This window comes from Nannobrachium achirus (genome assembly GCF_963921795.1).
Source record: "Nannobrachium achirus genome assembly, chromosome: 3".
Classification (NCBI taxonomy): Eukaryota; Metazoa; Chordata; class Actinopteri; order Myctophiformes; family Myctophidae; genus Nannobrachium; species Nannobrachium achirus.
In genome coordinates this window covers 59038498-59059576 of record NC_137812.1, presented here as the reverse complement: position 1 = coordinate 59059576, position 21079 = coordinate 59038498, and the positions used below count along the sequence as shown (strand labels likewise).

Below are 21079 nucleotides of genomic sequence, written 5' to 3'. Positions count from 1 at the left end.
TCGAAACCTCACACAAATCGGTAGACAGTATCCTACAGTCATGTGATCAACATGGATCTGTCCGATTTTCCATATTCCATCCTGATTAGCTTCCAAAGTTTGCAGGATTGGTCCGTTTTGAACAAAATGCCTCAAATCATGAACACAGCATGCAATTTTAGTGAAACACATTCTCACTAGGCCGAGGAAGAAATGCTACTTCAAAATTTTCACATCAGTAACTCAGTCCCACTCTCTCAGATAAGGGGTCCTTGGCCTGAACACGTTGAAGACCCCTGGTTTATAATATGGCACTGTGGGGAAAGAACACAAACTACATTGACAGGTTATGTGTACATTGTTTCAAGGTGAAAATGTAGATAGCATATAGGGAAAGTACTATGTCAAGGCCTGTGAACCATCAGTTTGGCCTAATATGTGAAACAAACAACATTTTCTTTTAATGTATTTTAAGTATTAAGTTCTATTAATTTGGACATTGTGCCCTCACACCATTGACAAATTCTCAGTGCTCACAACTCTGCTATAATTAGCAAAATACCACTGTTACATTTATTTGTTTTTATATGAGATTTTCTTTACAATTTTAAATCTCTGGTTTGGCTGGCCATGAAGGGGGAGAGCATGCAGATGGTCCTGACATGGGACTGCTGCTGGACAACAACACCGTCCTTTAGCATGCAACCTGTAGTGGGTTGGCTTAACAAAATTCTCGAAACGAAGCGGATAAAAGCGCCATATATTTTTTAGGCTTCTTTATGACCCATTTCTAGCCCAAGAAAAGTTTTTTGTGCAAAACAAATTCTTGCAATGGATTCAGAATCATGACAAACCAGTTAGACCCCTCACATCCTACTTAAAGCAGATTTTTTTCTGGGTATTTTCCTCCTGTATAGAAAGTCGAACCCCAAGAAGAAGCCCAACTTGATATGGATAATTCTATGGGTAAACTTCAAAATAAAGTTTGGTAGGCTACCCAAGGCTAAAAAGTTTGGCGCTTTTATCCTCTTCATTTCGATAATGTCAAAAACCAGGGTTAAGCAACCACACTACTGGAAGTGGGAGGACACCCCAGTCAGTAGTGTCTGTCAACCCAACCAGAAAAGCCAGGAATTGTGGCGGTTACACCTACTGAGATATGGATCAATCACATGATGCATGGCACACAGGTTAACAAGGGAAGAAATACAATGAGAGAGATATTTGTGTGTACATTTTATGGGACACTTGCCAGTATTTATCCTATTGTGAGAACATTTAGTGTTTTGTCCGATTTTCACATCCTGATCACAATAATAGGATTCACGTGAAATATCAAGGTCAAGTAATAAGTATCGCACATCCAACCAAAGTCACACACAAGTCGGAGACCCACATCTGCTGAAAAAGCTGAACCTGAAGGTAACCCCTTCCTCGATCACCCTATACAAGTTGGAGGAGAAGACAGACATCCCTAGCCTGGCAAGCCAGCACTGATACGTGCTCAGTCACTCATTCCTTCCCCAGTATAGCAAGTGAGTGAATGCACAGTATGATTGGCTTGCCAGGCTAAGACATCCCTGGTAGCAGGCCAGAGTCTGCAGAAAACATTACAGCAGTAGCTATGGGACTATGGCGGCAATCTCAATGATGGAGATGTTAAGTTGGGGTGAGGACGGTGTTTCAGGACCAGGGGGAAAACAAAACAGCCCTCTCATATGGATTATGGAGACAGAGAACCATACAGTGTCAGGTTCCAGCCTGCACCACGGAAGAACATGTCATGGAAATGTCCTTCAAATGTCACATGAAATCATAGACTTCTGAAAAGTAAAAAAAAAAACTAAAAAAAACATACTTATGGGAATCATCTTTGTGTTCAAAGACTAGGCTAGGAATTGCTTAAAATCCGAAACTTTGTAAAATGATCGAGAATAAATACCCTCCTCAGCTATGATGTTAAAAGCCTAAAGTTAAACTTTAATCCCATAGTTATTGACCTGTTGGCAACAGCCCCAACCTGCACCAAGGGGATTCCCACTGAGACGTGACAAGAGCAGCATTGAGACAGCAGGCGGCAGCTAGGACTTGAAGGTAGACAGTGACCTCTGGTGGAATGACTGGAAATACCCAGAGCCTGGAACAAGAGGGTCTAGTGAAGTACAACATGACACTGCATTAAAAGCGTGCATAACAATCTGTGGCATGCATTAGAAAAGACTGTAGTGCTCTATAGCATGGACAACTAAAGAATGAATAACCTCCTCAGTTTTTTTCATGTTTTTATTGTGTTTTTTCCATTTTAAAATACAGGACATGCGGTAACATGCAAGAATAACAATACAAGAAACACAATAAAACAAAACAAACCCAAACACCTGCCCACCCACACGTGCACCAGCCCTGAGGGGAGAAGAATAGACTTGTAAACAGAAGGAGGAATACAAAAATATAATATAAGGGAAACTTTCATGTTCTAAAAAAGAATATTCAAGGAACCTCTGGTGAATTATTATTATTATTATTATTTTCTAAATGGATGAAGGTTGACATGTCTTTAAACAGGATGATGTGGCAGGCAGTTAGGACTTTGCCAGTGAATCAAAGTGCCCCGGAGTCTGGCTATGAGGGAGTCAAATGCACAGAAATATGAATATGAAAAAATCAGCAGTATATACATCAGCATAGCATAATAAGGGAATTCTATTGAAATTCTATCAAATGTAAGCGTAGTAAAGTTTCATTTTAGACGTTTAGAATACAAAAGATTACATCAATGTATCAAACGCAAATAAAAGTGCGATAAGGGATCATTTGCCCGGACAGAACGTGAGCTATAATCTAGACTCCAGAATGGCCTGCGACTCATCTCTCTGTTCATTCTCATCATTATCCTGTTTGACACACTCTGGGACTTTCTTTTTCTTTACCTTGAGCAAGTCCCACCTCTCAGGTAGCAGGCCATGGTTGAACATGAAAGAAGCCAGTAGAGAGAAAATCAAGATGGCCACAAAGGTGGTGAGCATGCAGATAGTCCTGACAGGGGACTGCTGGACATAAACACCGTCCTTTAGCTTGCAACCTGGAAGCGGGACGATAACTGGAAGACCTAAAGCCTTCTCTCCAGTCAGAATTCTCATTGCCACCCCAACCAGGTAAGCCAGGGACGCCCCGTAACCATTTGACACACTGAAGAAGAGGACACAAACCAGCTGGGGGAAGAGGAGGGTATAGGCCAAGTCTGCTCCAAGGATCCAGAGCACCAGAACGCTGTTGCTGTAGTAGAGTGTTAGAAGTGTGGCGGTTACACCTATCACCACTACTGAGATACGGATCACCCACATCATCTCACGGTCTGATGCCTGGCACACAGGGTAAGGAGAGAAGAGAGAGGGAAATGTACTTACACATCTGTACATTTTAAAGGGCAACTTTACCTATATTTAACACAAAAAATGTTGTTCTAATGTGAGTTCTATTGTCACGTCCTCCTCACAATAGAATGACAGGACATCGGCAAAGTATCTTCATACATATTTATCACATCCTATCATATATAGGGAACCAAACTCACACGCACGCTTCTTCTCTATGCCTCACCTGTTTCCTGAGGATGTTCTTATAGATGTTGGAGGAAAAGACAGATGTCCCTGACAGCAGGCCAGAGTCTGCAGAGGACATGACAGCAGCAGCTACAGCACCAATCCCAATGATGGAGATGTAAGATGGGGTGAGGTGTTGCAAGGCCAGGGGGAGAACAAAACTCCCCTCTCCCCGCTCATATGGAGATAGAGGCCCATACTGTGTCATGTTCCAGTCTGCACCACAGAGGAATAACAGTCACATGAACCACATAGACTGGTTTGGAGGTTATATTTCTGTCTAAAATGTACATCAGGGTTCCCCAATTAGTTTTCCCCAAGGGCCGTATTATGTCTAGGGTGCCAAGCTGAGGGCCACAACATTGCAGGGGGCGACGGTGGCGTTCCCACTACTCCAGCGACAGTTTTCGTCGTTGTCGGGTGAAAATCTTTTATGTCCAAAAACCGTTCGTTTTGAATGTATCATTTTAAACTAGTGAAAACAGTTGCGAGGCGTTGTGTGCTTGTAGATCTGCTGTTTTCACTACTTTTGTGCGACGGCCTTGTATGATTTGAGAAAGAACGTACAAATTTGGAGATACGAGATTTCCACCCGACAACGACGATATACTAGTGTTGTTGCTGCTCTTATACCACCATTATTACTGGGGTTGGTGGGGGCCAGACAGTAGCCCCCCGTGGGCCGCAAATGGCCCGCGGGCCGCCTATTGGGGAACCCTGATGTACATGTTCACAAACACTGATCCTAAATATAGTCTTATTCAGTTGGATTTGTGGAGAAAGAAAGGAAGAAAGAAAGAAAGAAAGAAAGAAAGAAAGGAATCTCTTTGGAATGTAGTCATTTTCAAATTTTCTTTCCCCTACAAAATAGAATGATTGAGAGCTACAAAAAGTGCTCCTTGGAGCATAGGTCTCTGCCAGGCCAGGTCGGCTGTGGGCCAGCAATGTTCGGAATTCATTATAGTGGTTCGTGATTTAAGGCATTTTGTTCCAAGCGAACAACTCCTGCAAAATTAAGCGAACAATCTTAGCCAATCAGGATGGAATAGGACAAATCAGACAGATCAGTGTTGATGACACGACTATAGAGATAATGTTTGGACAAAATCTGTTGGAGTAATATAAAAAAATCACACCCGTGTGAACTGAGCGGTGGTCGTGGAGGCTGCGCAACAGCAAAACAAATATATATATATTGTGTGTGTGTGTGTGTGTGTGTGTGTGTGTGTGTGGGTGGGTGGGTGTCTGGCCTGGCCTGGCCTGAACAACAGCGCCCCTCCCTTAACATGTGTGGTCACAAAAGGTACTACATACAGGCTACATACACCATACAGACAGACACGCATACAGACAGACAGACAGACAGACAGACCCACACACACGGCCACATATAGGAGCGTTGTGACCACCGCTCAAAAAAAGGTTTAGAAACAATGGGCCTCTTGGTGGCGCTATAACAGGCCGATGTGAAAGATTTGAGGCAGAGGTTCTGCCCTGGCATCCAGGGATTGTGTGTGCACAGTTTCACATCGGTCCACGGACAGACGGAACAACGCACGCACCCATATGGACAGACAGTAATAGTCTCGACCAGGCCTGGCAGAGACAATAAATATCCTCAGCCATGATGTTAAAAGTTAAAATCTGTCCTTGTTGACCCGTTTCCTACCTGTGGAGACAGCAACAGCCCCAACCAGCACAGAAGGGATTCCAACTATGACAATGACAAGAGCAGCAGTGAAGCAGGTCAGCTGGGCCTTGTTTGAGGAGGAGGCAGACAGCGTCCTCTGGTGGAAGGATTGGAATCCCATGCTGCCCATACCCTGGGACACAGGACAGGAAAGAGGAGGGTAATAACATTAATTGTGGGTGTTGCTGAGCCTGATTATGAATTCATGCGTAACACCTAAATGAGGCAAATAATGGAACAGGAGCACACACCAGTAGTCAGGACAACAATCCACTCATCCCCCTAGTCTCTTTGCCCTCCTGGCCCGCAAACTGTAGAATAAACCCCCCTGTTGCACTAATGGCAGACTCACTCCCTAGCTTCCGCCATGGTCTGAAGACTCACCTATTCAGACTCCACCTTATAGCACTTACCGTAGCACTTGCCTACCCTCAATGACCATACACATAATTTAGATTGTATTTTTTATAATAAGGTGCTTGTTCCATCTACACTTTTCTTAAATGTATTGATGTATTACCTACTTGCTATTAAGTTTAGGCATTTTGCGTCGCTAAATTGTAAATTATAAATTTAAGTGCTGACCACAGAAGATATAGAACTGTTGCAAAGGTTGCACAGCTCGTAACCACATCATGCTTTTTAGTTTCGACCGTAAATAACGCAATGTGATTTTATGACTGATTTTATCATAACAAATCCAACAGTGGATCATCAGTCCCTGTAGATTTGAAAATATCTATCTAGCATTTGACCAAGTAAACGTTTATTCGGTCAAACGATCCAACATTAAAAGGTCTTGAGGAAGAACATCATAGTGTCAGTTAAAACAAACGCTGAGAATGATTCTAAAATACAGTTTGAACCAGGTATTTTGATAGATGAACTTTCATCACCTCACCAGCAGTAAGAAGTCATCAATCCACTTCCAGGCTTGGTCCAGCTGCAAAGTGCCCACCCAGGGTGCCTGGTAAGTGTGGTTAAACGCTGTCTGTACTATGCCGATGGATATGGGATTGGTCAGAAGAAATGGGACACACAACCACTGGACAGAAAGATATAAAGGACACCACGGTGAGAATGACACAGAACTAAATACAATACATTGCAACTTAATTGTCAATTATTGGAAGGTGTGTCTGTGTGGTGCTATATTGAAAGATTTGAGTTTAATTCCTCATACTCTCACAAGGAGAATGCAGTATTATGCTTTGTTGTTGTTGGTCCACAATGATTTTCATCATGCATTTAAAAAAAGGCCATCTAATTCAATAAAATAGTACAAAACATGAAGATTTTTAATAGATTGAATTGAAAGATGAACTTCAGTTGACTGTGGTATGTTTATGCATACTGATATGTTTACTCACCATACAGACAAATACTAGTGACATCTGGATAACATCAGTGTAGGCCACAGAATAAAGGCCTCCTAACAGTGTGTAGACAATGGCGATTGTTGAGGAGATCCATATAGAGTAAGAGAAAGGCAAGTCCAGAATTACGCTCATGGTTGCCCCTGTAACGATAATAAAGAAGGACAGCATGCATGTGAAACTTTTTAAAGTAAAATACCACTTTTATCGAACCACACTTTCACACACCAACAGTGGAGACAACTAGGCTAGGAGACAGCCATACCAACCTGCAGATCTGGAACAGCCTGGTACCATCATCAAATTCTCAAAACACTATTATGCACCTCAGAGGACTCTGATCCTAATGTCAGCCCTGTAACTTCAGACCTAAATCTACTTTCTGCCCAATAAGCAACAATGCCTGTTTAATTGCTCTCACAAAGAAATGTTGAAGACCCCTGCACTAGGCAGAGGAAGAAATGCCACCCTTTTCACATTGGCCTGTTATAGCACCAGCAGCAGGTAGACTTTAGCAAAAAACATTTTTGGAACACAATGCCTCAAATCATGCATGCAGCGTCCGATTGCCATGAAAGGCCTAAGACTGGCGAAGAACACATGCCACATTTTTGGAGCGGTGTGAAGCACAGCTCCGCTATGAGCAGCAATGTGTGTCCAGTGTCCCACAACAATGTGTGTCCAGTGTCCCACAACTATCTGGTTGAGTTTGAACTGTTTTCGCCACCTAGTGGCGGAAGAAATTACCTCTGGGAACTCAGATTGAGTTGACTTTTTTCAAATTGATTACTCATGCCATGGACACTTGAGTTCAATTATATATATATATATTTTTACCTGGAACTGCTCAAATTCACCGCTCCACTTCGAACCGAGGTTTGATTTTTGTTTTCACATTGGCCACCAGGACATCTGCCCTGGCGGAGACCTGTGCTCGGAAGAGCACTGCTTCAAGTTGTCTATTATATTTTTCTGCATAGTACTGTGTTTTATTTGTCTGTCATTCAATGTAATATGATTTTAAATAGGGACAATAGGGAAATGTAAACAAGCTGATAAGACTTTTTTTGTGGTGTCTATCTATCCTTTAGTTGACCAGTGAACTGTATGTACCTTTTCCTATGCAAACCTATTAGCTATTATTCTGTTCAAATGTGACATGACACAAGAAAAACAGCGACAGTGGAGGCATCGATGCAAGGTAGGCTTTCAACCTGCTCATCGGTGGAATTAAGTCAGTGTTTTGCTTAAGGATACTTCGACATAAAGTCAGGATGAAGCAGGTTTCAAACAGGCTCCTGAGCCACTGCTGCCCAATATGATTTGGCATGATACAAGAAAGATAGCAACAGAATGTTTTTGTCTGTCTAGATCTAGCCTTCATCATTGTCAGTGACAGAACAGTGCATACAAGCAAACACATACATGTCTACATTTGGACAATAAATGTATAATTCTAAATAAATGTATAGGCTAATTGACTTTTAGGTTACCGTGAAGATAGGCAAGTGGAATTCATCTTTACCTAGACCAGATAGAGTGCAGGCAACCCACAGCACATCAATTAGCAGGGAAGGGAGTACCAGGGCACCAGTGAATACTTCTCCATATTTCCTCTGAAACGGGTCCATCATAGTAATATACTTCTTGTCCCTCATTGGCTTGGCAAAGAATAGGCCACCTAGTAGATTATGAAGAAATAATCATTACATAGCCTAATAATTGCGACCGAAGGTTGCAGTTTACCATGGGAAATGTCACAGCTTGTCTCTGTGTGTGTGTGTGTGTGTGTGTGTGTGTATGTGTGTGTGTGTGTGTGTGTGTGTGTGTGTGTGTGTGTGTGTGTGTGTGTGTGTGTGTGTGTGTGTGTGTGTGTGTGTGTGTGAGTGTACACATTTTGCGGCTCTGACATCAAGCTCTGATGTCACTGTGACATGACATCACTGTGACATCACTATATGATGCCCTGTTAGGGTACCCCCTTATGCCCAAATATGTAGATCCCTAATGTCAATATTAAGCCCATATACATGTCAGTCTAACCTATAGACTATACATATTAATCTAACCAATATGTGCATATCTCCATATACATGGATCTCCATATATGGGTATCAGGGACCTCGATTATGGGTAACTGATCCGATACTAATTAATAAAGAATAAAATAGAAGTCCATTCCCCAGAATCCCTTTCATGCCCATAATAGATCTCTCCCTGGTCATCAATATTAAGCCCATATCTAACAGAACATATGGGAATGCCCATATATGGACAGAGATCTCCATGTATGGGCATAAAAGGGATTGTATGTAAGATGTCAGATGTGATAGACATCATAGGGTTTTCAGACTTTTCACATAACGAATAACTGAGTAAGCATGTGTGGGGTCTCACAGCATACCTCCATCATATATGAGCATTCCCTGATCACACTAATTACGTCCTTGTCCGTTTTATGCCCATATATGGAGATCCCTGTCCCAATGTCATCAATATTAAGGGCATATCTGGGAATGCCCATATTTGGTAATGCCCATACGGGCACGCATGTTCTGACATACATTGTTGACTAGCATGCAGGGGTCTCCATATATGGGTAACTGGTCTGATATACATCACTGGCCAGATGGCCATGCAAGAATTGGCATGTCGCCCTGAGGCGTCTTACTATAATAATAATAATCTTTATTGTCCCGAAGGGATATTTGTCTTCACAAGTCTGTTAAAAAATAACAACACGTAACCATATACAAAACAACATATCACAAAGACAGATCATGAGGTCCCCACTGTACAGTTAAAGCCATCCTATCGAAGGGGGCGAAGCAATGAGTTCCAGAGTTAGTGATTTGTTGTGTATGCCATCTACTGTTTGTGAACAAACATAACGCACGTGTGTGTGTGCGTGCGTGCGTGTTTGTGTGTGTGTGTGTGTGTGTGTGTGTGTGCGTGCGTGCGTGCGTGCGTGCGTGCGTGCGTGCGTGCGTGCGTGCGTGCGTGTGTGTGTATGTGTGTGTTACAAGAGAAGAAAAAGTTTACTGGAAAAACTGCACTTCATAGTTACCCTCTCTTTCTGTTGTAATTAACTGAGTGAGAAAATCCTTTTACAACTGTCAGGATACACTTGTGTACTTTAGATGACCCAAACCTAAAGTTGATGTATATCAAGAAGACTGTTAATCTATTATGTATTCATTAAGATTATAGGCACTTTACTTACCAATTACAAAGGACACAGCATACTGAACAGGCATAAGAGCCCATATTAACCCCATCGTAGGACTGTAGACAGCCTCCGCCACTCCAAGGATGAAACCACCTCCAACCCATGTAGCTGCAGAAGTCAGTGTGGGGAAAACGTTGAAAACGTTGCTCTATAATCTATATCTTTGTATTTCCTTACAAAATTGTACAGTAGCCAGCACCAAAAAATAAAGATACAAACATACAGTAGTATGCAGCATTTCCGGAATGTCCCCAATATATTCCATCCCTCCCATACACATGGGTGCTGTACCTACCGGTACCCACACCCACATCCACACCCACCCATAGATACCTGGGAGAATGACATTTGAATCAAGTCACATTACAAATTGGCTGTCATGAAAGCCTAAAAATGTATTCTACATTGTGGAATAGCTCTCTGCCCTAGGTTTCCTGTCTCTCTATCCCATTTAAATTCACACCCTATGACCATGTAACTGATCTATATTATGCACATGGCATCATTATACCCGGAAGTAATACTCGAACGCCTACTGAGTGGCAAAAAAAACTACTTTCTGGCCTTGACAGCCCATACATCCAAACAGAAAAAACAACGTTAATAATTACTTTACCACTCACGTTGCCACTTGATTTGCCATTCACATTATGCATGTACATACCCTCTATATGCACGTACCAATTATTCTTTGCATGTACGTAGAAATTGTGCAGCCTGTTTGCCAGCTTACCAGTCATGGTGAACATTCCCACTATCAGGTTGATATCCCTGCCTCCGAGGACAGCCACTTCTGTCCTGTCCCCATGGAAGTTCTTCTCAGCCCTCCTGGCCTTTTGGGAAGCCCAGATTCCCGTCCCCAGAATGAGTAGATAGAACAATATCACCACAACCAGACCGGGGATGTTCAGAGCCATGATGGCCCATCCACTGACAATCAACAGAATTACTGACAGGTCTGGTAGCTGGGTGCTACATCAGGATTGACCTTAGCTCCTCTATTGATTTACTTCTTGCGTTGGTAACACACGCTGTTTGCCAGGTTATATATTAACATGGGATTAAATACACATAATATCGGATATTTTGCCACAGTCTCTCTTGTCTCTTTAGTTGGTAACACTGTCTGTCACTAGTTCCAAGTTGAAGTCATACAGTAGGTCTATGTGGGGCCTTTTCCACCGGCAAAGAACCGGTTCCGGTTCTTTCTCCTGCCTATGGGATGAACCAGAGGTGTGCTTTTCCACCGAGAACCGGAGTTGGTTCCGAACCGTAAAAGTTGGTTCGGAACCGGAACCACAAAATCCTTGGTTTTTGTGGTTCCAGAGCCAAATCCTTGGCTCTGGTTCAATCTGGTGGAAAAGCAAACCGGTTCGCAAGAACGAACCAAGGTTCCCAAGAAAGTTGAACCGGCACTGGTTCTGGAACCGGTTCTTTTCCGGTGGAAAAGGCCCCAGAGTGACCTAGCCTACTGAGAGTATAGGGGTCAGTTGTGATAGAGGTGATGAATGGTGTTGGGCAACTTCCACTATCTCTTCGTCACAGCATGGCAGATGTCATGGAATAGTACAGAGAGCAATTAGAATACTAGTGTTAGAGCAACTAACCAAATACAAAATAAGTACACAATTTGGCAATGCTAATGTTGGATGTTAATCTCTACCTTGGAAATAAAGTCAACCCAAAGACACAAAGAACCCAGAAGAAAAAAGTTGTTTCTCTCCGTCACGGGGCAACGCATGCCCTATTGGCCTGTTCGGTGTGGTTAAATAATAATAATAATCAGTCAGAGAGAAAACATACAAGGTTCAGTATGCAGGCAGATAGCTACCGTAGGTAAAAGATTTCTCTAACAAACAATAGAATGACAGGGCATTATATCTCAGCATATCAGATGTTACAATGCATCACGTAATAGGCAGGGCAGGCCCAGTACATTCACTAACCTTCACCAAAGACGAGACAACCAGTAGGTTTTGTCTGCTTTTGGTGGTGCTTATCAGCTTGTTCTTTTAGTTTAGTTCAAAACATTATTCCGTCCCTAACACTGTCAACGTTTGTTATTTGACATGGGAAATATCATCTCTTAAATATTTTAAGTCTACTGCAACATTAAATTGACACAATACAAAATGTTACACAAATCAGAATCTAATGTATTGTACAAATGATTACATACATAGATCCAACCGCTACATAGCCAAGCAGAGTCCTGGACAGCCAGCTATCATTCAAGGCACACATTGCATCAGTCACCCGATCCTGTAGGTTCACACTCTACAACATCCGTAAAATCAGACCCTTCCTCACCCAGGAGGCAGCCCAGCTCCTCATTCAGACATCTGTCATATCAAAACTTAACTATTGTAACCCTCTCCTCACTGGTCTCCCGGCATGTGCACTTAAACCTCTCCAACTGATCCAAAACGCCGCGGCACGACTGGTCTTCAACCAGCCTAAGTTCTCACATGTCTCTCCCCTTCTCCGTAGCCTCCACTGGCTCCCGGTTGCGGCCCGCACTGAATACAAAACACTGATGCTGACCTTCAACACTGATGCTGACCTTCAAAGCAGCCAAAGGTATGGCTCCTCCATACCTCCAAGACCTGATCAACGCCTACACCCCCACCCGTTCACTTAGATCAGCCAACACAGGGATGTTGACAGAACCCTCGCTAAAAACTCCAGGGCAAAAATCCACTCGTCCGAGACAGTTTGCCCTCCTGGCCCCCAAGTTGTGGAATAAACTCCCTGTCGCACTTAGAACAACGGACTCACTCGCTAGCTTTCGCCGTGGACTGAAGACTCACCTCTTCAGACTCCACCTAAACCCTTAGCACTACAGAAAATCAATGACCATACATGAAGATAGTTAGCATTTGTTTTTAGTTTTTTTTAGAACTTTGATTATATTGTGTTTTTTTCTAGATAGATATCCATTTGCACTTGTTATACTGCTGTTGATGTACTGACATATTATCTTGTGATGTTTTGTATCTGCTTATTGTAAATCGCTTTGGATTAAAAGCGTCTGCTAAATGCCTAAACTGTAAACTGTAAACTGCAGAGGGTTACTATGTCACAATATAGATTTTCGTCTCCTTGTCTGCATCACCAGAGGCAGAGATGAAGTTCAGCAACGTCATGAGATCAAGTGGGAGTTCATCTGATGGCTTGACCTCAAGATCATCAGCTGTCACTATACATCTGTGACAGATATGACACGCAATACCAACCTTTTGTTGCCTGGTTTTACTACTTGGTAAAGGCAATACTCTCATGATTCAATTTGGTTCTCAGGTTTGGCCAGCATAAGTAGGCCTAGTTAATCTAGCATCACAGTCATTTCAACCACTTTATCCATTTTGGCTATTCAAAAATAGCAGATCTACCGGTATTTGCTTGAACATCTGCTATTTTTTAATGTTTGAAAAATAACAAAGACTTTTGAATAATTTCGTTTTCTTGTTGTTTTTTACATAAATCCTCTCCTCTGGGGGTCCCTGGCACAAAACATTTTCAGATGGGGGTCCGCAGCCAAATGCATATCAATTTTGGGGTCCTTGGCACGAAAAGGTTTGAGAGTTACTGGTGTAAGAAGATGCAAGGATGCAACTTGAACAACTGCAACAAGGTATGCAGTGAATTCTTCTCTGTCAGAGACATGATCTCTCACCTCACCTGTGGCTGTGATATATGCTTTAGGCTGAAAGAATTGCAACAAGAAATCTTTTGCAATAGGTCCTCTTCTTGCACCATCATGTGATGTAGACCAGTGGTTCTCAAACTTTTAAACTTTGTAAATTGACACATACCGCCATTTGAAAAGATATGCCAGCGACCCCCATTTAAGAGAAGATTCTTACGGCTAGTGATTTTCAACCATTTTAATTTCAAGGACCCCCATTATTTGATACACATTAGACCCGCGTAAGGACAATTTTTGATCTCTGGGACCCGCCAATCTACATTGTTGTGTGATCAGTGTTAATTTATCTCTGACAGGTCCATTTGTTTCCATTTGTACGCTCTCTGAGTTAGGCATATAAGGGTCCAGTCCATTTGGTTCCTTTTAAACTATCTATAATTTTGTTGGGGAACCCCTGGAACGCCCTCAAGTTCCCGAGACCCCACTTTGAGGAACACTGATGTAGACAGTGTGGCCCAGGTTCTATAGGACTCAAGGCTCAATCTGTTCCATGAAAGCTCCTTAAATACTTTCATGGACCTGGTGCATTGTTCACATCACATCAGGTTGTTGATGTTGACGATTGGGTGTGTGATCCTCCACTCAATGTCGCCTTTTTCAGCTATGCTGTTTCCCCAGATTGTTATTTTGACATTCACTCACTTTTTATTTTATTTTTATCCTACAATTTTTGTAACCCATTTATTTTCACCCGGTGTCTAATGTAATCCTAGGCACTCCACTCCCTCTGCCAACCTGTCGAGAGCAACGGACTGACCTCATGCTTCCTTCTATGCATGAGGAATCCAAGACGCTTCTTTTCACCTGACAGGGGAAGTTTCCCCGGAAGGAATACGTTATTCCGACCAGTTCCTTTCCCCTCCATCAGGCTGGCCAGGGGGAGGCAGTATAGAGACCAGGATTACTGCTTTTCTTTTGTGAGCGTACCTACTCTAGGAGACAAGGGTGTATGGTGTGTGATTATACATCTCTATAAAAGGTCATTGGGTGCTTTAAATGCTACATCAAGTTCTGTAGCCTGCACAGCCTTGTCCTTGTGCACTTGTAAAATCTATAGTCAGTTGTCACTTCTTCTTTTGTGTACAATACAATCAGATTCAGATCAATGAAACATCTTCTCTAGTGAAGCACTAACAACAGCTATGGAGAAAATGGACTGGACCAGTGGTTTAAATTGCACATCGGCAGAGCAGGCCTGGTCAGCGTGGTCTTGTTATAAATCTGCATTCTTGTCTGTGATCGATAGCATAGCACCCATAAAAGTTGTAAGGGTCAAAGCCCTTAGGCTACTGAACCTTGGAGGAATGGTGACATCTTGAATGCTTTCAAACTCAGAAAGAAAACAACTTGAATAGATTACAACCAGTAAGACTCCCTAATCGGGAGATAAGCGACCGTAGGTCACTTATCTCCACAAATAGGGCAAAAATGTGTTTTGCCAAAATCTTCCTGATCCATGTTGATGACATGAGTGTAGACATACTGTGTAGTGATTTTGGTGATTTTAGGGCAAAATCTGTAGGAGCAGTGTCCAAAAATGTGTTTTTAAAAATCGGCCTGGAGGTGGCGCTATATGGGAGAGATTCATGTTGATGGGATGAGTGTAGACATACTGTGTACCGATTTGCGTGATTTTAGGGCAAAAATTGTAGGAGCAGTGTCCAAAAATGTGTTTTGCAAGAATCGGCCTCATGGTGGCGCTAGAAGAGGGCCATGTGAGAAATGAGGGGTGGGGTGTCCGCGCCGGCAAGGCGGACGAATAGGTACCGGCCCCGGCTGTCCCGGTCGCTCCTAGCCGGAGTTACGGCATTTTATGTGAGCTGCAGTGTAGGGGGTCCTCCACTGGGGGCGCCACCACTTTTGCATCCATTCTGGAGCACCAGGAGTGGGTGGTCCCCGGGAATTCCCCGTGAGCAGCCCCGTTGGGGTGGTCATTTGGTCAGTTTAGCACATTTGGTCATTTTTTACATCTGGGGGTCCCCCAGGGACCTGGGGGTCCCTGGAGCTCCGGGGGTCCTTGGAGGTTGTAGTTTGGCAGGTAAGGAACGTGTGTGCAAAATTTGGCATGGATCGGGGCAACGGTTGCGGAGATATGAGCAGGGCAAGAGTGTGACGTGTGAGGTGTGACAGACAGACTGACTGACTGACGGACTGACGGACTTACACTTTGTGCAGGGTTTGATAGTAAATGCGACCTACGGTCGCAACAACAAAAAAGAAACCTACGTAAGCAACATGGTGAAAAATGCTAAAAGGAATTTATTCAACAAGAAAATTGAGGTAAACAAAAATAAACCAGAAAAACTCTGGAAGGCACTAAAACTATTAGGCTCCAACTACAAACAAACAAACAAAATCTACAAATCAGCATTATTTCAAGTGACTCGCTAATTAGTCATTATTAGTCATTACTGACGAACTGACTGTGGTGTAGTAACACATTCATGAAAAATCACACTTGTGTGAACTGAGCGGTGGTGTGTGTGTGTGTGTGTGTGTGTGTGTGTGTGTGTGTGTGTGTGTGTGTGTGTGTGTGTGTGTGTGTGCAACAGCGCCCCTCCCTTAACATGTGTGGTCAGAAAAGGTTACTGCAGGCTACGGACACGGAGACAGACAGACATACATACCCACACACACGGCCACGTATAGGAGCGTTGTGACCACCGCTCAAAAAGAAAATCACTTTTGAACATAACAAATAGTGTAAAAGTGATAGGGTTATAGGCTCCACTCTATGCTGTGACAGCTGCTGCGTTCTGCTGGGGAAACTGGACAACAGGGGCATTTGTGCCTAATAGACCCCATGGACAGTCATTTTGGATCAAGTAGGAACATGAGCCTAGAAGTGATTTAGGGCGGAGTTGTCCTTTAAGCTCACGGACGGCCCCATTAGCCACTGAGTCCGGGGGTCCTTGGAGGTTGTAGTTTGGCAGGTAAGGAACGTGTGTGCAAAATTTGGCATGGATCGGGGCAACGGTTGCGGAGATATGAGCAGGGCAAGAGTGTGACGTGTGAGGTGTGACAGACAGACTGACTGACTGACGGACTGACGGACTTACACTTTGTGCAGGGTTTGATAGTAAATGCGACCTACGGTCGCAACAACAAAAAAGAAACCTACGTAAGCAACATGGTGAAAAATGCTAAAAGGAATTTATTCAACAAGAAAATTGAGGTAAACAAAAATAAACCAGAAAAACTCTGGAAGGCACTAAAACTATTAGGCTCCAACTACAAACAAACAAACAAAATCTACAAATCAGCATTATTTCAAGTGACTCGCTAATTAGTCATTATTAGTCATTACTGACGAACTGACTGTGGTGTAGTAACACATTCATGAAAAATCACACTTGTGTGAACTGAGCGGTGGTGTGTGTGTGTGTGTGTGTGTGTGTGTGTGTGTGTGTGTGTGTGTGTGTGTGTGTGTGTGTGTGTGTGTGTGTGTGTGTGTGTGTGTGCAACAGCGCCCCTCCCTTAACATGTGTGGTCAGAAAAGGTTACTGCAGGCTACGGACACGGAGACAGACAGACATACATACCCACACACACGGCCACGTATAGGAGCGTTGTGACCACCGCTCAAAAAGAAAATCACTTTTGAACATAACAAATAGTGTAAAAGTGATAGGGTTATAGGCTCCACTCTATGCTGTGACAGCTGCTGCGTTCTGCTGGGGAAACTGGACAACAGGGGCATTTGTGCCTAATAGACCCCATGGACAGTCATTTTGGATCAAGTAGGAACATGAGCCTAGAAGTGATTTAGGGCGGAGTTGTCCTTTAAGCTCACGGACGGCCCCATTAGCCACTGAGTCCTGGCGCCGGGGCTGCCTTGGGATGTAGTGGAGTAGAAGTAAAAGTATTTGAAATTGGATATACTCAAGTACAAATACCTCAAAACTGTACTTAAGTACAGTACTTGAGTAAATGTGCTTAGTTACTTTACAACACCGGTGAAGAGTGTTTGTGTGTTGTCCTCAGCTATTTGAGAGATAAGCCCGCCACTGGTAAGGTACAGTATCACATTAGTATGGAATTCCATGAAACATGCTGAGTGCAACTGCATTCATGATGCGTGCAGGATGAACACCAACCATTTGACTGAACCCATGACCTTTCCTCTAGACAAAATGAAAACTTTGTAGCCAGACGAGACATGTCTATTAGACCGATTGCAGGATGAGCCCTACTAATGTCGTGAATCGTAGCAGAAACAGCATTTAGGTCTAAGAGATAGCTACAAGCAAAGAGATAAAACAGAATATAGACTAACATAAAGAGATTACTAGACACCTGCACTGGGTCTGACTGAGTATTCTATCAATAAATATGAGTATAAATGACCACATGCATGAATCTGTTATGAATGAATATACAGAATATCAATCATGTGATTATGAGACTGATATCTGTATGTGAGCGGATAATTATTTGTAGCCTATACAGTCAACAGTGTGTTAGGATGTGGTTTCTGTTTTTATTTTACGACACCTTAGGTCTATTGACAAATTGCAGGTTGAAAAGCTCTGAACTAGACAAGATCTGCACCTGGCTCAATGACAACAAACTATCAATACACCTGGGTAAAACTGAATCCATCCTCTTTGGATCAAATCCTAACATCAGCAAGGTCCATAACTTCACAGTCAAAGTGGGTGATAGTGTAATAACAAGAATATACTAAATTACCTGTACCTAGGTTGCATTCTATAGGCTAATCTTTCCAGCGACTAAGGTAATCAAAAAAATGGTCAGTAAAAATACATTGAAGTCTCTAGCAGGAGCACTCATTCAGCCCCACTTTGACTATGGAGTCTATATGGTATCGTGACTCCACAAAGGCCTTAGAAACAAGGCTCCAAACAGCCCAAACAAACTGATAAGGCTTCTGCTTAACCTTCCATCTCAGACTCACCTCACCATTAATAACTTCTTAAGTGTGGGGTGGCTCACAGTAGCTGAAAGAGTAGGCTACAGCATCTTGCAATGGGCCTGGTGTACAAGATACACTACACCACTAAGATTATACCATGTACCTCACAAAATACTTCCGGATGTACGCAATTATAACACCAGAGGCAGCTCCACAGACAGATCACATTCAACCGGCTCAAACAAAGGGTTAAATTCATCTCCTGCTAAAATGTGGAACGCCCGAAAGCCTTAAAGGAGTGTAAATCTCTACCCTCTATTAAAACCGCACTGAAAAGTCACTTACAGGCGGCTGCTACTCGAAACTGGTAATAAAGACTAAGGCTATCCTCACCTCCCTCCCCTGACCTTTCTACTGTAAATACCATTTATTTTGTATTTTTCCCCTGCATAGTACAGTACATAGTGTTTTATTTGTCTGTCATTCAATGTTATATGAGTTTGCATTGGGAACTCCTATATGGTTATGGCTGAGTCATAGTGACATGAGTGTCTGTCTACCTTTTACCCATATATGGAGATCCCTGATGACATACCCTGTATATTGGCATACCCATATAAGGCATAGAGCAGTGGGTGTGGTTTACTGGTACCACTAAAAGATCAGACATTCATTTTTGAGCGGTGCTAACTGCTCCTACATCTGGCTTTGTGTGTCCGTATGAGTGTCCGAAAGAGCACAGAATTCCTTGTATAGTGAGAGTGCGATTTTTCCCATAGAGATTTACACTAATATTAATATCAATTATTCTAAGCCTAGAAACTAGCCATCCAGGATCGTGGTGAATCATGAGTCATGATAAAACCTTTGATTTTATGGTCATGATTCACCAGGGTCCTGGATGGCTTGATTCTAGACTTACAATAATTGATATTAATTGTAATTGATATTAATTGCGACCGGCAGGTCGCAGTTACTATCAAAACCTCGACCAGCTGTCTGTCTGTCTGTCAGTCTGTCACACGTCACACTTTTGCCATCAATTCACACATGGCACTCTTCTAGCGCCACCATGAGGCCGATTTTTTAAAACACATTTTTGGGCACTACTCCTACAAATTTTGCCCTAAAATCACGCAAATCGCTACACAGTATGTCTACACTCATGTCATCAACATGGATCTTTCCCATATAGAGCCGCCATCAGGCCGATTTTTTCAAACACATTTTTGGACACTGCTCCTACAGATTTTGCCCTAGAATTACGCAAATCGGTACACAGTATGTCTACTCTACACTCATCTCATCAACATGAATCTGTCCCATATAGCTCCACCATCAGGCTGATTTTTTCAAACACATTTTGGACACTGCTCCTACACATTTGCCCTTAAACTACGCTGCGACCTGACGGTCGCTTATCTCCCGATTAGGGAGTCTTACTGGTATTAGTGTAAATCTCTATGCGAAAAATGTAATTCCCCAGTATCACGTACAGTATCATGTGTACAGTATCACACAATGGAGGTTTAATTGTAAATCTGTACTTTAATAGGATTATTACAGTGAACCCTTTAAAATGGAGTCATTTCAGTCAGAAAGACACGTTCCTTGAAATGCATTGACATTTGATCACCACTCATTATTTCAGTTAAAGACAGCATTACGATACCTTATAGTATGCTAGATAAAGTATTATTACAACTGATATATATTTGTTTCACATGATACTGATCCCGGAATATGTAATTAGCAGCCCTAATCTTACTGAAGCAGTAGACTTTTTGTAGTGATGCGCGGAAGCGGGGATTGAACCCAGGGCTCCCACTCGCCAGTCCAACACTCAACCAGTCGTGCTATTAGGGATGAGCCCAATTAGCAGGGCTGTTGTCACTGGTTCATGGCTGGTACTAACTGTGGGGGCTACAATCACCCCCCTGATCTTTGGAGCGCACCCTCGCGCTTCACAGTTCACACCGCGGACCGCCGCACACGACGTGGACCTGTCCCTCACGCGAGGATATCACGCTCTTCCCAGATTGTAGTGATGCGCGGAAGCGGGGATTGAACCCGGGGCTCCCACTCGCCAGTCCACTCGCCAGTCCAACACACAACCAGTCGTGCTAATAGGGCTGAGCCCAATTAGCAGGGCTGTTGTCATTGGTTCATGGCTGGTACTAACTGTGGGGGCTACATTTTGTTTGCTGTAGATACAGACAGTGAACTCCAAAAATAATTTGACTTGATAAATTTTTTATGTTGACATAATTCTGACATGATCAACACTTAACATAAACAGAGGAGTGCTACAGTATCTGCTACAGCACCTGGCTGTGTGCCGACACTATCTGGTTATACAATATGAAGAGGTAGTAACAATGAAGTCCTCAGACCTGAATGGCTGGCTCATCATAAGGCAGGAGAGACGTGCATCTAAGAAGGCAGATAAAGACTCTCTTTGGCTTTTCAGAAGAACTGTTTGATTTAAAAACATTTCCTGAGTCATGATGTGGTACATCAGGGTAGGATTTGAGACTGTCTCTAAGAAGACCGAATAGGAGTTCAAATTAATTAATTTTCCTTTGGTTTTGCACATTGTAAGTAGATATTTTTGCCTG

General features: G+C 42.9%; 1 protein-coding gene and 1 long non-coding RNA gene across 2 annotated transcripts in view; both read right to left on the bottom strand.

The window, feature by feature from the left end:
• Positions 1-2244: 2244 nt before the first annotated feature.
• Positions 2245-10865, bottom strand: LOC308281327 (high-affinity choline transporter 1-like). The gene is made up of 8 exons (XM_080721482.1): positions 10610-10865; positions 9871-9984; positions 8173-8328; positions 6642-6790; positions 6173-6316; positions 5251-5404; positions 3580-3797; positions 2245-3341 (listed from the first exon to the last, which is right to left on the bottom strand). Exons 1-8 carry the CDS (start codon positions 10791-10793, stop codon positions 2814-2816), a joined length of 1647 nt encoding a protein of 548 aa, XP_080577608.1. The 5' UTR covers positions 10794-10865; the 3' UTR covers positions 2245-2813.
• Positions 2245-21079, bottom strand: part of LOC308281328 — a 106489-nt gene continuing 87654 nt past the window's right edge. The window contains exon 2 of the long non-coding RNA XR_013961838.1: positions 2245-2682. This is a non-coding gene — a long non-coding RNA (uncharacterized lncRNA). The remainder of the gene's footprint in view (positions 2683-21079) is intronic.

Coding starts and splice junctions, on each gene's coding strand:
- LOC308281327 (XM_080721482.1), bottom strand. CDS start 10,793: ATGGCTCTGAACATCCCCGGTCTGGTTGTGGTGATATTGTTCTATCTA. Junction 6,317..6,641: donor CACTAGTATTTGTCTGTATG/GTGAGTAAACAT, acceptor CTTTCTGTCCAG/TGGTTGTGTGTCCCATTTCT. Junction 3,342..3,579: donor AGAACATCCTCAGGAAACAG/GTGAGGCATAGA, acceptor CCTGTGTGCCAG/GCATCAGACCGTGAGATGAT.